Source organism: Phoca vitulina, unplaced genomic scaffold (assembly GCF_004348235.1).
Source record: "Phoca vitulina isolate PV1807 unplaced genomic scaffold, GSC_HSeal_1.0 scaffold25, whole genome shotgun sequence".
Taxonomy (NCBI): Eukaryota; Metazoa; Chordata; class Mammalia; order Carnivora; family Phocidae; genus Phoca; species Phoca vitulina.
The window spans coordinates 23,550,739-23,569,923 of NW_022589728.1; the positions used below are offsets into that span (position 1 = coordinate 23,550,739).

General features: G+C 36.6%; 1 protein-coding gene across 11 annotated transcripts in view; it reads right to left on the reverse strand.

Moving 5' to 3' along the window:
* Positions 1–19,185, reverse strand: part of STAU2 (staufen double-stranded RNA binding protein 2) — a 305,943-nt gene that overhangs the window by 103,471 nt on the left and 183,287 nt on the right. For all 11 annotated transcript variants that reach the window (XM_032421648.1, XM_032421649.1, XM_032421652.1 and 8 more), the window contains one exon: positions 16,203–16,510. In XM_032421648.1, the coding sequence (XP_032277539.1) occupies positions 16,203–16,510 (308 nt within the window). The remainder of the gene's footprint in view (positions 1–16,202; positions 16,511–19,185) is intronic.

Consider the following 19,185-nt stretch of genomic DNA (forward strand, 5'->3'; position numbering starts at 1 on the left):
TGCCCTAATAAATAGCTTAAATTTATATTAAATGTTCTTAACTGCCTCTTTAGATCACTTGACGACATGTACATCATCTTACTTTTTTGGGTCAACTGTGGTCAACAGTAAAAAACTACATTATGTTAGTTCTATATTCAACTAATGAATTAATATATATGTAATAAAGTGAGTTTCTCTATGAAAAGCACTTAGAACAATGCCTGGCTCATGGTTAGCATTAAAATAAATATATTAGATATTCTTCTCATCACTACTATAACACATCATAATGTAATAAAAGACATGACAAGATATATAATTATTAAGAGTAATACTACATTAGGATAATGTCTGTCACTAACTTTCTCTAAAGTTTTTCCCGATCCTTTTCATAACTAAAATCAACTCCTTTGTAACTAAAATGTAAACGTATATTTAACATGTTCAGTCATGTACCTGTGTTTCAGCGGCTGGAGAAATCTGTTTCATTCTGTATGCAATATGCTTGTCACATTAATGACTCTACAGGGATCAGTGAACGAATGAAATCATATTCTAAAGACTGAGACTCAACTTATAATTATCTTTTCTCTCTTTCAGAAATTCTATGCTTGGGATAAGCTTTGAAAATTACATGCCTGTACTTGGCATACAAAATCTAGCGGAGATGTATAGATTTATGTCTAGTGTAAGTCACGGATACAAACTGCCTAGCAAATGCAACAACAGATGTGTTACCAATATTGTCAAGGCAGATAACTGCATTCTTACTTTAAGGCATGAGTGTGTATATGACAAAAATCCTAAATCTTTTTTCTTTGCTTTTCAGTTTCTACTCACTATGCCAGTGGAGGTCTAAGGAGGAAGCCAATGAATTAGAAAGTAAATTATATATACACATATATAGTTATTTTAGTTTGACATTTCCATCAAAAAAAAAAAAAAAAAAGCACTAGGTGATTTTTAACAGTCAATTCCATAGCTACCAGAAAAGAAGCTTCTGTCTTTTGTAATGTGCACTCATGCTTTGACATACCCACATATAACCATTTACATATTTATAACAAATCATGTTAAAATCTATAGGGCTTAAAACAAAATAGCTTAACAAGAAAAACTTTTTCCAAGGTCAAAGGAAAATTACAGTTCATTTAGGCAGTTAGTACATCACCAAAGTTAAACTAACACAATCTTCTCCCAACAGGGCCAACCAACTCTCTAATTTTTATGTATTAGAATCCTATTGTATTGTATTTATTGTATTGAATATCACTTTAAACTTCAAAGACAAGACCTTAAAATCTTTTCATTATATACCAATTTAATTTATAACAGCATTTAGATTTTTTTTTTATAAAAAATATTGGAATGTGTTGCTTTCTACTCAGGAATTATAGATTTTAGAAATGTACTATATTTGTTTTTCAAATATAATTACATTCATGATGCAAAGACCATTGTGACTTCTACTTTCAGACAAGATGAAACAGATTTACTTTTCCCTATTCTTCCTGCTAAGTGTAAGTAAAAGCTCTGGATATTATATATAAAACAAACATAAGAGGATTCAGAAAGCAGGAGAGAAGGAGGAAGAATCCAAGCTAGGGATTTCAAGACCCAAGAAACAATAGAATGGTGAATCCCTCAGTTTTCTCTTTGCCTTATGTATTCTGGACTGTGTGCTAGAGAAGGTGGCAACATGGAAATGACAATGGATATAGAAAATAATAACAATAATAATAATAGAGCCCCAAGAAAATCTGCTCTGTTTATTCAAAGGGCCAGAAAATGAATAAATTAGCAAAACAGAAAACATTTAGACAATAACTGCCCTATTCCAACCAAACACCATGGAAAATATGGCAGACCCATCCCCACTCTCATCAGCAAGAGCCTAGACTTCCATCCTTGCCAGATGAATGAGGTGACCCAATTTCCCAACTGGGATGGTGACAGAGAAGGCTGAAATGGGGAGTCATGACTTTTATCCCTGCTGGATTCCTAGGCTTTTGTCTCTATCTGGTGATAATGAGGCATGCTATACCTTCTCACTGGGGTGGTCTCAGAAGCGGCATAGTGGAGGGTCAGGACTTACTTTCACCACTTTGCACCTATAACATGTCCCCCTCCTCCCACCAGGATGTCAACAGAACTCAGTGGAGAAAGTGAACTTCTACCCATAACAAGTAACAAGGCGACACTCCAAGATCCCTAGCTGGCACAATGTCAGAGGAGGCTTACTAAAACAGAAGACTTAAATAAGACACAGAGATTTATTATACCTGAAATGTCCAGGATTCCACAGAAAATCATTCATTATACCAAGAACCAGGATAATCTCAACTTGAATGAGAAAAGACAATCATGAGATGCCAACACCAAGATGACGTAGACATTAGATTCATCAGACAAGTGTTTGAAAGTCACCATTATAGAAACAAATGAAAAAAATGTAGTCTCACCAAAGAAACAGAAGGTATAAGAAGAACCAAACAGAAATTTTATAATTGATTGCACGGAGCACTGGGTGTTATACGCAAACAATGATATCAAAAACTAATGATGTACTGTATGGTGACTAACATAATAAAAAAATAAATAAAAAAGAAATTTTATAACTGAAAAATAATATAACCAAAATTAAAAACTAAGTAGAGAGAACAGAGAAAAGATTTAGTAAACTTATAGACAGAAACACAGAAATTCCCCAATCTGGACAACAGAGAGAAAACAGACTGAGAAATATGAACAGAGCTGCAGAGACTTCTGGGACCATAACAAAGGTCTAATATTTGTGTCATCAGAATCCCAGAAGGAGGAGAGACGGTGACTGGGGTTAAAAGAATCTGAAGAAATAATGGCTAAAATGCACTAAATTCTAGGAAAAGATATAAGCCTATAGCTTCAAGAAGCTGGGCAAATCCCAAACAGAGTAAGCACAAAGACACAACATAATCAAACTTCTGAAAATTAAAGACAAAGAATAAACTTAGAAGGAAGCGGTGAGAGAAACAACTCCTGACCTACAGAGATGAAACAATCTGACAGCAGTGTCTCAGCAGAAACCATGGCATCATAAGGAACTGGCACAACATTTCTGAAGTGCTGAAAGAACTGTCAACCCAGAATTTTATATTGAGCAAAATATCTTTAAGGAATGAAGGGGGACCCAAAACATTCTCAAATGAGTGCAAATCGAGTATAAGTTGCCAGCATACCTATTCTAAAGGAATGGCTAACGTAAGGTCTTGAAACAAAAAGGAAATGATAAAAGCAGGAATCTTGAACTCCATTGGGAAGAAAGAAAAAACACAGAAAGGAGTAAAAACATTGGTAAATATACAGTAGACTTTCCTTCTCTTCTTGACTTTTCTAAATTATGCTGGCCATTAGAAACAAAAATTATAACACTGTCGGATATGGTTCTTAATGTAAGTAAAGGAGATATTTAAGATAATCGTATTATAAACACAGCAGCATATAGGGGACTGAGAATGGTACAGCATCAATTCTGTGATATTCTTAACAAAAATGTACAACCTCAGGGTGCCTGGGTGGCTCAGGTCAGTTAAGTGTCTGCCTTCAGCTCAGGTCATGATCCCAGGGTCCTGGGATCGAGTCCCACATTGGGGTCCCTGCTCGGCGGGAAGCCTGCTTCTCCCTCTCCACTCCCCCTGCTTGTGTTCCTGCTCTCGCTATCTCTCTCTCTGTCAAATAAATAAATAAAATCTTTAAAAAAAAATGTACAACCTCGATCAATCATGAGAAAATATTAGAAAAACCCAAATTCAAGAACATTCTACAAAATAAGTAATCATATTATTCAAAAGTGTTAAGATCGGGGTACCTGGGTGGCTCAGTTATTAAACGTCTGCCTTTGGCTCAGGTCATGATCCCAGAGTCCTGGGATCAAGCCCCCATCGGGCTCCGCTCAGTGGGAAGCCTGCTTCTCCTTCTCCCACTCCCCCTGCTTGTGCTCTCTCTCTCGCTGTCTCTCTCTGTCAAATAAATAAATAAATAAATTCTTTAAAAAAAAAAAAAAGTGTTAAGATCATGAAAGACTAAAGAACTGTTACTTGATTGGAAGAGATTTAACTAAATGCACTATGGGATCCTAGACTGGACCCTGGGCCAGAAAGAAGACGTTAGTAGGAAAACTGGAAAAATTTGAATCAGATTACATCATCATTAATTTCCTGGTGCTGACAATTATATTATGGTTATATAATTGTTAATATTAAGCTCTGTACTTTTTACCTTTCTCTAAGTTTAAAATTATTTTTTAAAGGCCACTAATAAAGGAAAAACTTTAGTGCTTCAGGATAAAGGAGATTTGAAAGAGGCCAAGCATCAATTAGAGCAGATATCAGATAAACAAGTTTTTCTACACATATCAGAGTTTTATATTAAAAGAATCTTCAAATACAAGAAAAGAGAATCAGTGGAGATTAAATTTTCTTTTAATTAGAAAAATAAAGTCACTGTACAATGTGGTACTTTCTACCTCTGATATGGGAAGGAAAAGGGATGCAGGAAAAAAAAGTTTCTCGCATAAAAGCCTGGAAAATCGTAATATCCAAAGCATCATGATAAAGAGAAGTTAAAGCTTCCTCCTTAAGTTAGAGATTTAGAGAGAAAAAAATTATAATAGAGGCTTATTCATGGGAATCCTAGCAATGGGGACCAAGAAATTTGAACCAAGAAATATCAATAAATGCTACCTCATTTCCAAAAGCTAAGAAGGAAGTTGCTGCTTTAGGCTGCAGTAGCAAACACTAAATATGACAGATTATTTTCAAGCTATTTTTATTTTTAATCTGGGACAATATTACTATTACTACCTGAACTTTCTCCTCTATCACTAATGTCATTACAAAAATTTCCACTGAAATTACTTCTAATAGGGAGCAGGAACCAATAAATTCTATTAGGTTCTTCTTTTTAGCAGCTGACAAAAAAGTTGATCGAGAACCAGAAGAGACTCTCCTAGAAGCCAAGAGAATAGAAAGTTTAAGATGAGAGACAAAGTTTGTAGTTTGAGTCCAGCCAGATTAACTGCTTCAGAAAACAAAATTCAAAACTATGCAGAGGAATGTAACAGAATCCAGAGTCTCTATAGTGTATCATTGACAATAGTCAGGATTCAATCCAAAATTACTTGACCTGGAATAAAGAGGAAAAGGTGACTCATACTCCAGTGAAAAGGCAATTAATAGAGACAAAAGCCAATATATCCAATGTTGAAATGAGCAGAAAAGGTGTTTAAAGCACCTATTTTAACTCTTCTCAAGGATATAAAGGAAAATACATGCATAATGAATGAATGGATAGGAAACCGCAGCAGAGAAACCAAAACTTCAAAAAGAACCATATGGAAACTGGAGAAATGAAAACACAATATCCAAAGTTAAAAAAAAAATTCACTGGATGAAAAAGACACACAGTAAACTTACAGATCAATAGAAATAATACAACCTAAAGTTCAGAGAAAAAAATTTTTTTATGAATAAAGGCTCAGGAATCTGTGGACAATATTTAAAAAATGCATGTAAATGGAGTTCCAGAAGAAGAGAAGAGAGAAAGCGGGCAAAATATTTACTCAAAGAAAATATGGCCCCAAATTTCCCAAATTTGATGAAAGCAATAAATATACAGTAAATTCAACAATGGCCCCCAAAGATATGGCCAAGTCCTAACCTCTCTATACTTTTGATTGTGACCTTATTTGGAAATAGGCTCTTTGCAGATGAAATTAAATTGAGTATGTCAAGATCATCCTGGTAGGGAGATAATATTTGCAACACAAAGGACTTATACACAGGATATAAAAAGGACTCTTATAATTCCGTAAGAAAAAAAATCCCAATTAGAAACTTGACAAAGATGTGTACATTTCACAAAGATCTGTAATTGGCCAATAAGCACATGAAAAGAAGCTCATCATATGGATTGTTAGTGAAATACAAATTAAAATATAAATGGGATACCACTGTACTCTTATTTGAATAAGACTGATCATATTAATGTATGGAACCCTCATATATTGCTAGTAGGAATGTAATATGTTACAGCATATTGAAAAAAAAATCTGATAGTTTCTTATAAATTTGTATGTACACTCACCATGTGACCCAGCACATTCACTCCAAGGAATTTTTCCAAGAGAATGAGAAAGATGTCTGCATAAAATCTTAGACATGAATATTCATAAACAGCTTTATTCATAATAGCACAAAGCTGAAAACAACTCAAATGTCCATCAACAGGTAAACAGAAACAATTTGTGGTATACATCCATACAGTGGACTAGTACTTAATAAAAAACAACAAAAACAAACAAAACAAACATAAAAACCTACTGATATATACAACATGGAAGAATCTCAAAAACATTATAGTGAGTGAAAGAAGCCAGATGCAAAACTATGCATACTGTATGGTTCCATTTTTATGAAATTCCTGAAAAGGCAAAGCTAATCTTTAGTGACAGGAGGATATCCTGGTTATCTGGAGCCATAGGGAGGTGGGGAAAACAAGCTGCAAAGAGGGACCAGGAAAACTTTTATAGTAACAGAAATATCCTCATTTTTTTTTTTTTTAAGATTTTATTTATTTGACAGAGAGAGAGAGAGAGAGAGAGAGAGAGAGAGGGAACACAAGCAGGGGGAGTGGGAGAGGGAGAAGCAGGCTTCCCGCTGAGCCGGGACCCTGATATGTGGCTCGATCCCAGGACCCTGAGATCATGACTTAAGCCGAAGGCAGATGCCTAACAACTAAGCCACCCAGGTGCCCCAGAAATATCCTCATCTTGCATGTGGTAGCAGTCACATGGTTGCATATATTTTTCGAAACTGTCTAATAAAATGATTGTGTCTTATTGTATATAATTATAGCTCAATAAGGTTGATTAAAAGATTAAAAAGGTATAGCTATCTTTGACACAACAGATGGAGACATGAAGTCTCTTGCATATACTTCCCTAAAATAATCATAACTAATCTCACAATTTCCTAGCAACTATTACCTTAGGATATTAACACCATTTGAGTTTAGCATATGTTTGGATGTCCCCTGTCCCTACTCCACATCCCACCCCCACACACCCATTTTTATGTTAGCTCAATTAGCTAACATAAACGTTGACTGTCACTTATGCTATATCCTCAGGGCCAAGAAGTATACCCGGCCCATGGCAGGTGCTTGATATATTTCAGTTGAATTAATGGATAAATGAATTTTTACATTGTTAATATTCATCGGGAATCTCTCCTAGGCTATTACTCATTTTCCCTGGTCAAACTTAACTACTTCTTTTTTTTTTTTAAGATTTTATTTATTTGAAAGAGAGAGAAAGCGTGAGCAGGGGGAGGGGCAGAGGGAGAAGCAGACTCCCCGCTGAGTGGGGAACCCAACACGGGGCACCAGATCCCAGGACCCCGAGATCACGACCTGAGCCGAAGGCAGACGCTTCACAGACTGAGCCACCCAGGCACCCCATAAACTTAACTACTTCTATGGCTTCAACTACATCTATATAAAGACGACTCTCCAAACTGTGTGTCCTAGCCTTTCTTGCTGATCACCAGACGCATTTAGAACTGCCTATTGCACAACTTTATTTCAGGCAACTCAAATTCCATGTGTTTAAAATGGAACCCATTAACTTCCTCTAAGATTACTCATCTCATCGATACTAAACATAAAACCTTGCCTAAAACATGTCACATTCATACTATCCTACTTTATTTCACTCTCAAATTCTTGAAAAAATAGTTCATGTATCCTCAAACAGTCTCTACTTACTCTTCAACACATGTGAATCTGGCTTCCACCTGGAACAGGCCAGTGAAAGTGTCCCCATAAAAACCAGCACAAGAGATCATTTAATTCTCTCAGCTGTAGCTTAGACAAGCGTACCTCAGCCCCACTCCTCTATACCCACCCGCTCTGCCCTAATTCAATCTTTGTTATTTCTCTCCTGAATTCATTCAAAACAGTTCTAATTAGTCTTTTTGGCTATCATTCTTGTTTCTTTTTTGTCTAGTTCATGCTTTGTATCGCTGACAGAATTATCTTTCTAAAATACAAAACCAATGTCACTACCCTTTTAAAAGTAAGTCCATGGTCTCTGCCTAACACCTAAAATCCAAACTCCCAGCAACACACAGCTTCTTGGTCTCCCTGCGAGCCACTGCCTCTATGACTCTAAGCATTTTCTGAAACACCATGTCTTTTTATGTCTTCACTGCTTAGCTTCTGCCTGCAATTCTTATTCACCTAAAAATTCTATGTGCTTCTTAAAACTTATTTCAAATGTCCTGTCTGCTATAAATTCTCCCCTAATTCCTTCAGTCAGAGCTGTTCATTCCTGTTTGTGATTCTTGACATGGTTAACCACACCTCAAGTGAACACTTACCAGGTTACCCTTATCATGCCTCTTATTATGGGGGCAGAATTACATAATTTCATGCAGCATGCTACAAATCTTTAAGTTTTTTTTATCAAACTGTTGTGTAATGTTCAAACACTGACCCCTGGAGATGGGATTAATTTATGGTGGTGGCCAACCTTTTGCATGCTGGTTCTATTTACCTGTCTGTCCCCAACTTGATCATAACTCCTCCTGTGCCCAGTGCTTGGCACGCTACCTAGCATGTGTAGGTACTTGGGAGTACTGGCCCAGAGTGAATAAGCAGATGTTCCATTTCCTGTTCTTCAGTTAAATCAATTCCAGTATTCAATGGCTTGACATCTCTAGCGCACTTAACTTCATACCCATCTAATTCTTTTATATACTGAAATTACTGAAAACCATCCATAATATATCATCTATCTTTAAGATTTACTCAAGCTGTCACTGTGTCATCTTCAACAGCGGTCCTTGCTTCCTCAAATGTTCCATTTTAGGACTTGATTCTGGACTTTTCTTATACTTAAAAAAAATGACAGTAATACAGATAAAAACATGTTGAAAGTTTTTCAAATATCCCTTATCTCTGACAGTTAAAGCTGCCTTTTGATGTGACCATGATAAGATAGCAGAACTTTTCAGAACCTAAGATCTGTCAGGGTTTAAAGTTAATAATTCTGCACGGGGAAATGAGTAAATTACATTACTAATAGGATGTCTTACTTGTGTAGTCCCTCAAATGTGTATTTACATAATAAAATTTTATGTCAGAATAAAATCCAAAGTTCCTTTTAGCTCAAGAGAGTCAGAATTCTTAAATAACAGACTCAGTTATGAGGGCTTAAATAAATTTATTAATGAAATCTATGACTAAAACAAAACAATATCTCGAAGACCATGGACCATCACCACAAACTAGTCCTACTTACAGGGATCAATCTTCAAACACTATATAATAGTTTGATTTAAAATAAAATAAAGATCTGTAGCAAAAAGCAAAAATGTACCATGCATTTCTGCTTGTGTCATAAGATAATGTACATAATGCCTACATCACTATCTAATATATAATGAGTCAATCAATAAATACCAGTTTCATTTCCTTGTTTACCCATATATTTCTGATATAAAGCATGCCCCTGCTATGTTAATTTCTTTTTCAGGGTGTAATCCCACATACTGTTCTCTCTTCCTCAAGAATTGTCCTGGGTGAGAAGAGAACAATACACATGAAATTTTAACCACTGTCAGTAAAAATCTTAGATATAGCTGAATGCTGGAGAGAGGGAAGTAGATCATTTCAACATGACTTAGAATGAGCATTCGTATACTGCGACTAGCCAGACATGAAGGGACTTGATGGGTACTAAAATTAATCTTATGTCACTAAGTAAAAATCCTATCATTGCCAACCTTTTGTAGCAAAAGAAAACGTGGTTCACCGTTAGATGAAAAATCATTTCTTTTTCTTCAAAGACTTGATTTTCAAATGATTCCAAGTAGCATTCTTATGCTGAGCTGAAATCTCTTCTGATGCAAACAGCGAAAGCTATAGATATTTCTACTTGGGGAAGACATGTAATGACAGCCATTTTTTTTTCTGTACCACAGTGGCTCATTTTAGAGCCATATCAAAGTCACTGTGGTAGGAAAGGCTCTTTCTGTGGTTGTATATTACTTTTTCTTTGAAATATCTTATGTGTCTTACTAAGTGTGTGCTGGTACATCAAGGCTCAAGATGAATATTTTTGTCCTTCTGAGTTCTAGGTTATCCTCTGCAGTGATTTAGGGTGAAGTTAGTCCTGAATAGTTCATACAGTTATAATGGACTATTTTACTCAAGACTTGCTTGATTCTTACCTGTATTATTGTTATTGATCATATTATATGTTTATATGTATCAGGATTTCTTTCTTCCAACTAGAATTTTTCTCTATAGAGTTGGAAATTTCAGCAAAATGAGTTGGTAATTCCACTGGTTTTTATGGAAGTCCAGTTATGTAATAGGTAGTCTGCATACCTTTGGGGGTTTGGCCAAGTATGCCAAATATAATGATAACAATATAATAAGTCAGTTTGCACAAACTTGGGTTGCCCATTTGAAGAACAAACCTGAGTTTTAGGGTCACTATAGAAAGACCAAGCCTTGGGGAGAGTTCAAATACTAAACCAAGCTCTCCAAGGTCTTTGGAAAGTAGTAAAGGCCAAATCCAAGAGGGATTTTTAAAGAGTGACTGCAATCAAAGCAGAATCTGTTGACCCCATGCCAAATCGACAAATGTATTTTACTCATTGTACTCTGAATAACTTCTCTTCACTTTATACAGCCATTTGTGTAACAGTGTAGATGAAAATTTGGGCTCAGAAGTGACAAAGTAAGTTGTGTTTCAAGGATAAGTTTTAAATTGGGGAAAAATATTTCTAAGTGGGAGAGTGTATGTATATGCAGGATTTCCTTCTCCATATTCTGCTTTTAGAAACCTACAATGTTTAATTTATATTGCTCTTTGGAAAAAAAAATGGATCCCTCATTCTTCAAAAAAAAAAAAAGCAAACAGCCACTTTGATGATAAATATCTGGATTATAAAAAATGAGGTATAGGGAAGATTTAAAAAAGGGAAAGAAAAAAGGTTAATTCTCAGATTGGCCAGCTACCTTCCATACCATATTCTCTCTTTTTTTAAAAAATATTTTATTTATTTGACAGAAAGAGACACAGTGAGAGAGGGAACACAAGCAGGGGGAGCGGGAGAGGGAGAAGCAGGCTTCCCACTGAGCAGGGAGCCCAATGCGGGGCTCGATCCCAGGACCCTGGGATTGTGACCTGAGCCGAAGGCAGACGCTTAACAACTGAGGCACCCAGGCACCCCCCATACCATATTCTCAATGTAATCTATATTAAGGTCATATTGTTAAAATGTTATATGCCATATATGTTAAACAAATATTTAAAAGAAGCCTATAACTACAAAAGAAGCCTGCTATAATCATATTAAACTTCACAAAAGGAGACGTATCAGTTGAAGTGTATTAAATTTGAATTGTATTTGAAAAGAAAGTTTTTAATTTAAGTAGATATTTCAAAGCTTTCTACTGACATTTTTTTTTTTTTTAAGATTTTATTTACTTATTTGACAGAGAGAGAGCACAAGTAGGCAGAGCGGCAGGCAGAGGGAGAGGGAGAAGGAGGACCCCCGCTGAGCAGGGAGCCCAATGTGGGACTGGATCCCAGGACCCTGGGATCATGACCTGAGCCGAAGGCAGACGCTTAACGACTGAGCCACCCAGGTGCCCTACTGACATTTTCATCTTGCTGGAAATGGCACTAACATCTAAAACACAATAATAAAAAGCTCCTCTATAAAAAACTCTTTGATTTTATAAAATAAACCATAGTTTAACTAAGACAACAACTGTTTCTTTATATTCTTTATGTGAAAAAAACAAACCTAGTTTATAATATTTTACTCTGAAGGTTTCAAAAATCAACACTGTTCAATGGAGGATGATCACAAAAAGGGGCACAGAATAGCAAACTGAAATTAAATTTATCTAGAAAGGGTAATTTGCTAAAAGAATTCATTTTCATTTCCAATCAAATTACTTTTCTAATGACTCATTTTTTTTTTTTTAAAGATTTTAATTTATTTATTTGAGAGAGAGAGACTGAGAGAGAGAGAGAGTACATGAGAGGGGGGAGGGTCAGGAGGGTCAGAGGGAGAAGCAGACTCCCTGCCGAGCAGGGAGCCCGATGCGGGACTCCATCCAGGGACTCCAGGATCATGACCTGAGCCGAAGGCAGTCGCTTAACCAACTGAGCCACCCAGGCGCCCCATCTAATGACTCATTTAAATAAAGTGTGATACTGTAACTTATAAGAAATATATATTTGGTCTTCAACCCTTTTTTCTGACACTAGCTCCTCAAACCCTTGGAATTTCCAAAGTATTGAAAGTGACAGAGTTATATGTTAAGGAGGTGACTTTTGAAAGCATCTATGGATGGGAGCTGACTGCCAATGGAGCCAAAAACTGATTCGAGAGTTGGAACTTTCAGTCCATCCCCCTGACCTCAGGAGAGGGGAGAGGAGCTGGAGGTTGAATCAGTTGTCAATGGTCAATGATTTAATCCATCATGACTATATAATGAAGCCTCCAAAAAAGCTCAAAAGGACAGGGTTCTGAGAGCTTCTGGGTTGTTGAACACATGGAAGTGCTGGGATAGTGGTGCACCAGGAGAAGGCATGGAAGCTCTGTGCCCCAGTCACATACCTTGCCCCAGACATCTCTTCCATCCAGCTCTACTGAGTTATATCCTTTCACAATAAACTGGGGATTTAGCAAAATTCTCTGAGTTCTGTGAGTTGCTCTAGCAAATTAACTGAACCTGAGGAGGAAGTTGGGGGAACCTCTGATTTATAGCTGTCAGTCAGAAGTACAGTTAGCAACCTGGGCTTGACAGATATCCGACAGTTGGTGGGGAGTAGGGTCTTGTAGGACTGAACCCTTGATCTGTGGGATCTGATGCTGTCTCCATGGAGACAGTATCAGAACTGAGTTGAATTCTCAGACACCCTGCTTGGTGCTGTGTGGGAACCACCCCACCCCTACACATACACTAGACTTGATGCAAGAACCAAAAGACAAAGGAACTGCCTATATCTAATTATTCAAATCTAAATTTCTAATATCATTAGTATGGTAAAGCATATTAATGATATAAAAACTTAGAATAATGTAAATTATAACACAACAAAACAAAGTCTTCCACTTTGGTTCAAATGCACAGAATTTCAAGAACATCTCTGCCATAATAATTGTCTTTAAAAAGCTGAATAGTTTTGGCATTATAATTAAAGAGTATCAAGGTACATAACAAAGAACCCTGAAACATGTTGGTATAACTATAACTATAATTTCAAATGAGTTTTTGTGAAAAGCATTGAAGTTATAGAAGCATACTGACTGGGCTGGACAAAATCTAAGGCTCACAGAACTGTTGACATAAAACTTCTCTTTCTAAAAAATAATAAAACAATCAATAAGAACATTCAGGTTTTAAAAGAGGATAGTTAAAATGCACTCAATAAAACCTCAAAGAGACACATATTCATTTATGATGGGATTCCAAAAGCTTGCATCTAAAATAAGATAAAAATTTTAGGTGCGCCCAAGCAACGATCAAAGAATTACCAAGAATGTGCAAGTGTTCAATCACATTCTGCTCTGTGAAGTCAGTTTTATTAATAACTTTAATTGCATAATAATTTTAATTATTTTGTAGATTTAAGCAAAGGATGTGAGCTTAATACCTACATTCTAGTGAGCAAATAAGCTTTCTGTAATTTATAAATTTCAATTAAAGACTGGGTAACGAAAAAAATTTTAAAGTTAAAACAACTTAGTTTTCAGTACACTAATATATTTTTACTTTGTAATACAATATAGCTGTCACATACAATGGCTCTGATAGGCTGAAGTCAAATTTCAATGGGCAAGGAAGGCCAAAGAAGGGTTTATACAATATTCAATAAGCAATAATATCTACTCAGTGTACAATAACAAAATAAAAAAAGTACTAACCTAGAAACACAGAAAAAGAATTTATTGTTTTAAATTCCAGAAATAAAAATAACAGAATAGCATGTAATCCATAACAAGCTGGCCCTATAATTTCTAAACTACAGTCCAATTGAAACATTTAAGAAAGAGAAACAGTCTACATGTTTTTCTACCAGGTAAAGATACCTGAGAAAGTTACCTATAAAGAAATAGGCTTTAAAACTCTTAACTACAAAGGACCTTTTACCGTGACATTATGAAGATATGCTCTGTGCCTGATAGGACACTAAGCCATTTCCCACAGAGCTTCTGTTCACTGCTCAGCTGCAGGTTGCGATCTATCAGTGACACAATATTTCACATCAATACCAAGCTCATTTGACCAAAGCAGCACAGTAATGTTTTAAAACCATCTGTTTATATTCATTAGTATGTAAAAATCACAGTACACAAATTTGGGAATGTTTAACTTGTCCATAAATAAGAGCATATTATCTTAGCATAAGCTTTTAAAAAGAGGTCTGAGCAGTCAGCCCAATAATGGGGGCAATAGACTCTACATTTTGACTAAAGTAATTATAAAATTATCATTGTTATCATCACCAAGAAATAACAAATAAATACAAATTAAAAAATTTAAGTAGTTCTTCTGGCAGCAAAATTATTATCTACCATAATAACATCTCCAAGCAAAAAAATCAATTCAGAGCTTGAATGTATTTTGTGCTTTGTTTCTATAAAAATGCAGTGTTACTCTCAGACATTTCTAAATAACTAGATCTGTAAATAAGCACTGAATTTCTTTTCATCACAGTTTATTTCTAGTTCATTGTGTGCAGATTATAGAACTAAATTATTAGCTTTTTTCCAGTACTTTAACTGTATGAATCGAGGTCTTTTTATTTTAAACAGTGATTTATTGTCATTCTTAAGGTAAACAACAAAAACAAATTCTAAAATTTTAACTTTAAGTGTTTAAAATTTCAGACGACAGAGCCAATAATTGGTAACAGCTTCTTCAATTTCATATTAATAGTCTAATTAAAAACACTAACGATTACCTGGCAACAGATTTGAAAGAATCGGGTTTCTGTGAAGGCAAACAAAAAAAACCATGCAAAATACCTGCCAAAACACATGATCTTCTTTCTGATTTTATATCTAAACTTGTAAAATGTTTATAAATACATGATTATTCTACACAATACAGAGCTTCTAGAGCATTTCTAAAGAAATTACAGTTTTTGGTCTTAAGGAATAAGACTAAGATGGAAAAGGGATGAAAACAGTGAAATCTGAGGGTGCGGTACACTCTTTCTACGCATGAGCTTGTGGCTGTTCATCCAGTCAGGTCAGCGGTTACAGTTCAGTACATGATTTTCAAGGCAACTAAGATATCAGAACACAGGTATTTCCTCTTCCTAGAGTTAACAATTCTTTTAAAAGCTCTATCCAGAAAGAACGGTGGGGTGTTTTTTTTTTAAGGGAACAAAGAATAAATAGGGGAAAAAAATTCCATCCCCAAATTCATATACATAAGTTCAGTGAGCTGTGAGCTAGAGTCAGACTGACTGGTGGAACAAAACCGTTAGTACCATGAGACAGGTGCTACCCTAGATGGTTCAAAACATGATCCACTAAAACAAATACATGTTTTTATGCCTCAAACAACTAGAAAGCATGTCATTATTGTTCTAATACCATGTTTAATTAACTCCTAAGATAGAGTTCTAAGATGCTGTACCTTCACAGTATACCTGAATCATTACTAGCAATACAATGCCAACTTCAAAACTGCTATGAAAGTAAAATCATCATTAGAAAAACTCAGCCTTATTGTAAATGAGGGAGAACTCAGTGCTAAATACTAATACCAAATGTATGAAGGCAGAATTTTTGTTTGTGGAAGACAGAGTGAGGAGTTAAATGCACCCAATCAAGACCAACTGGAAGACAGAACAGAGAATTAGAAATGTTTCAAAAAAATAAAAAATAAATAAGAGGAAGAAGAAGGAAAATGGAGGAGAGCCAGGCAGCAAAAGATGAATGGACAGAATGAAAATAAAAGAAAACGAGGCACGTGCATATGGCTCTCTTTTTTCTGACCTCTGTGTTCCTAATACTTTACAATGTAAGTGGCATATAGGTCACGCTAGCAGGCAAGGATGAGCTTTCTGATGGACAGAGATGGAGGATTTGGGGCTAATGAATTTGTTTTCTGGTTTTGTTTTTGCTTTTAATTCATACCTGAAAGCCTTGAATCCTTGCTAAATATTCCAGTTGTTTTGAAGGTTGTACTGGAGAACAAGGGGGAGTAGGAGAACTTCCTTTTAAACCTATGGCTTCAGCTGTAGGAGATGTTCCATTCATTAGGAGTTCCCTGGCAATTGTGGCTGAACTATTCGATGTGGGAGATATACTGAAGAAAGAGCTTGAGGGTTGGTTCATATCTTTGGGTGACAAATAGCCTAGAGTAGTGCCAGAGATTACTTTGTGGCGGCTGGCTTCCATCTCTTGATAAACATCAGGAGACAAATGAAGAATTCCTTTTGGAGCTATAAATAAAATGAAGGAACACTGTTATTACATTTAAAATAATTAAAATAGAAACATGTTATAGCATTATTAACTTAATGATTTTACTTGGTTTAATAACAAAGTAGTAAGAAACACTGTCAATTAAGCCTCTTCCCCATACGTGCCGAGGCAATTGCAGCCTCAATTTAGAGGTGAATAACATGTTTCAATATTCCCAAATCAGAAGTTTAAAAAGATTAGGAATGTGCTGGGTCTTCAACCTGCAATTTAGTATTTTATCATCTCATAAAGAGACATGAAACCCCTAACATATGCAGCAACTGAGAAACAGTAAGTAAAATGAAGGCTGAATCAGTCCAAGTCATCTGAGGTACAAACTCACATACCTGATGGTGTACAGGTGCGCTTCTCCTCGCAAGGGTGTCCCACAGACAACTTTAACTCATGAACATTTCAAAAAGTGACAGAGTATCTTCTTCCCAAAACTAGCACTGTCTCCTATCTTGTTAATCTCCTTATGATACCACCATCTATCTGCTCAGTTGTCCAACCTACACTCCTGACAACCATCTTTGACTCACCCATAAATAAGCAGTTACCATATCCACTCTAGAATTTGTCCCTTCATCATCAAGTGTGTGAGTTCAAGCCAGACCATGGGCTGGTTCTGATATCAAGAGGAGTGAGCCTAGGGCTATGTTATCAGTTGTTGGGGTTGTAAACATATAAAAGAAGCCCTTTCCTTTGACAACCATTTGTCTCAGAGATGTTTCAAACCACATTTCACACTGCATGTTCTGTCTTTGGATCAGATACTAGCAACTCTCAAATCATGCTCTTTTAAAATTATTGAGAAATCACCACTTTTGGAGAAAGTGCTCTGACAGACACAACTTAATTCCCATGCTCTTGCCTCTCTCTCTCCCACCACTAACCTGATTCAAGCCTTCAATGTTTCTAACCTGGACTACTGTAACAATCACTAAAAGATTTCACTGCTGGGGCGCCTGGGTGGCTCAGTTGGTTAAGCATCTGACTTTAGCTCAGGTCATGATCTCAGGGTCCTGGGATGGAGCTCTGCGTTGGGTTCCCTGCTCAGCGGGGAGTTTGCTCCTTCCTTTGCCCCCCCCCCCGCCTTGCGTTTGCTCGAGCGCTCTCTCTCTCTCAAATAAATAAATAAAATCTTAAAAAAAAAAAAAAAAAAAAAGGTTTCACTGCTGCTAGTCTCCCTGGTGTCCATTTCCCCAAATGTCTATAACATAGCCCCAAATAAAAGTGTTCCATGATAAATAAATCTAGGAAATAATGCAAACGATTTCACATACACACACCCCTACCTTTTGGAAGATTTAAAATGCACATTAGCATAGTAAAGACTGAGAAGTTAAGAACAAAAATCTATTCAACTTGGTTTAACCCAGGACTTCACAAATTTCTTTTATATCCCATTTTTTTTTTAAAGATTTTATTTATTTTTTTGACAGAGACACAGCGAGAGAGGGAACACAAGCAGGGGGAGTGGGAGAGGGAGAGAGAGAAGCAGGCTTCCCGCTGAGCAGGGAGCCCAATGAAGGGCTCGATCCCAGGACTCTGGGATCATGACCTGAGCCAAAGGCAGACGCCTAACGACTGAGCCCAGGCGCCCTATATCCCATTTTTTAATTTTAATTTTATTTTAATTCTAGTATATTTAACATACAGTGTTATATTGGTTTCAGGTGTATAACATACTGATTCAACAATTCTATATCCGAATGTTTAATGTAACATTAATAACAACACTTTGAAAAATTCTAAGGCTAGCCATTTTCTTACTTTAACATCTTTTCTGGCTTCTCATCACTGCACTATTAAATCCGAACTCCTTGGGATGACATATGAAGCCCTTAATCATCTGGCTCCTCCTTACATTTCTATTTTCATCTAAATTCTTCATGAAGGGATGTCTGGGTGGCTCAGTTGGTTAAGTGTCTGCCTTCAGCTCAGGTCATGGTCCCAGGGTCCTGGGATCAAGGTCCAATCGGGCTCCCACTCAGTGCGAAGCCTGCTTCCCCCTCTGCCTGCCACTCTCCCTGCTTGTGCTCTCTCTCTCTCTGACAAATAAATAAACTCTTAAAAAAAAAAAATTCTTCATGAAGATCCCATGCTCTAGTCATACAGATATAGGCACACTTCCTCCAACACTCCCCACTGTTTGATCCCATCACATCTTTATTTCTATTATGCAGTTAAACATATACGTACGCACACACATAGTTAAGCTCCTATCGCTAGGTTCCAGGCACTGTGCTAACCAATACTGTCCTGACCTGCAGTCAGCTCTGTCTGTTGGGAGAGGAAAATGAAAAGGGCTAATGTAACGTGGTAGGGGCCCAGTAAAGGTGGATCTAGAGAGCAGTGGGAATGGGAAAGGAGAAGCACTAGGAGCTCAGGAAAGGCTTCCTCGACATGACACAGATTTCAGGGGATAAGGAGAATAAAGCCAAGGAGGAAGAGCACTGAAGGCAGAGAGATAAAGGCAGGGACCAGCAGAGTGCGTGTGTCAGAAAACCTCAGGCAGTTCCTTACCACTATTGCATGGAGAGGTGGGAACTGAAAAAGGTTAAGGTGGAGGCAGGCAGGGGCCAAGCTCCAGGGACTTTATCCTGATAGCATCAAAACATAAAACAGTTGTTATTTTTTAAAAAATAAT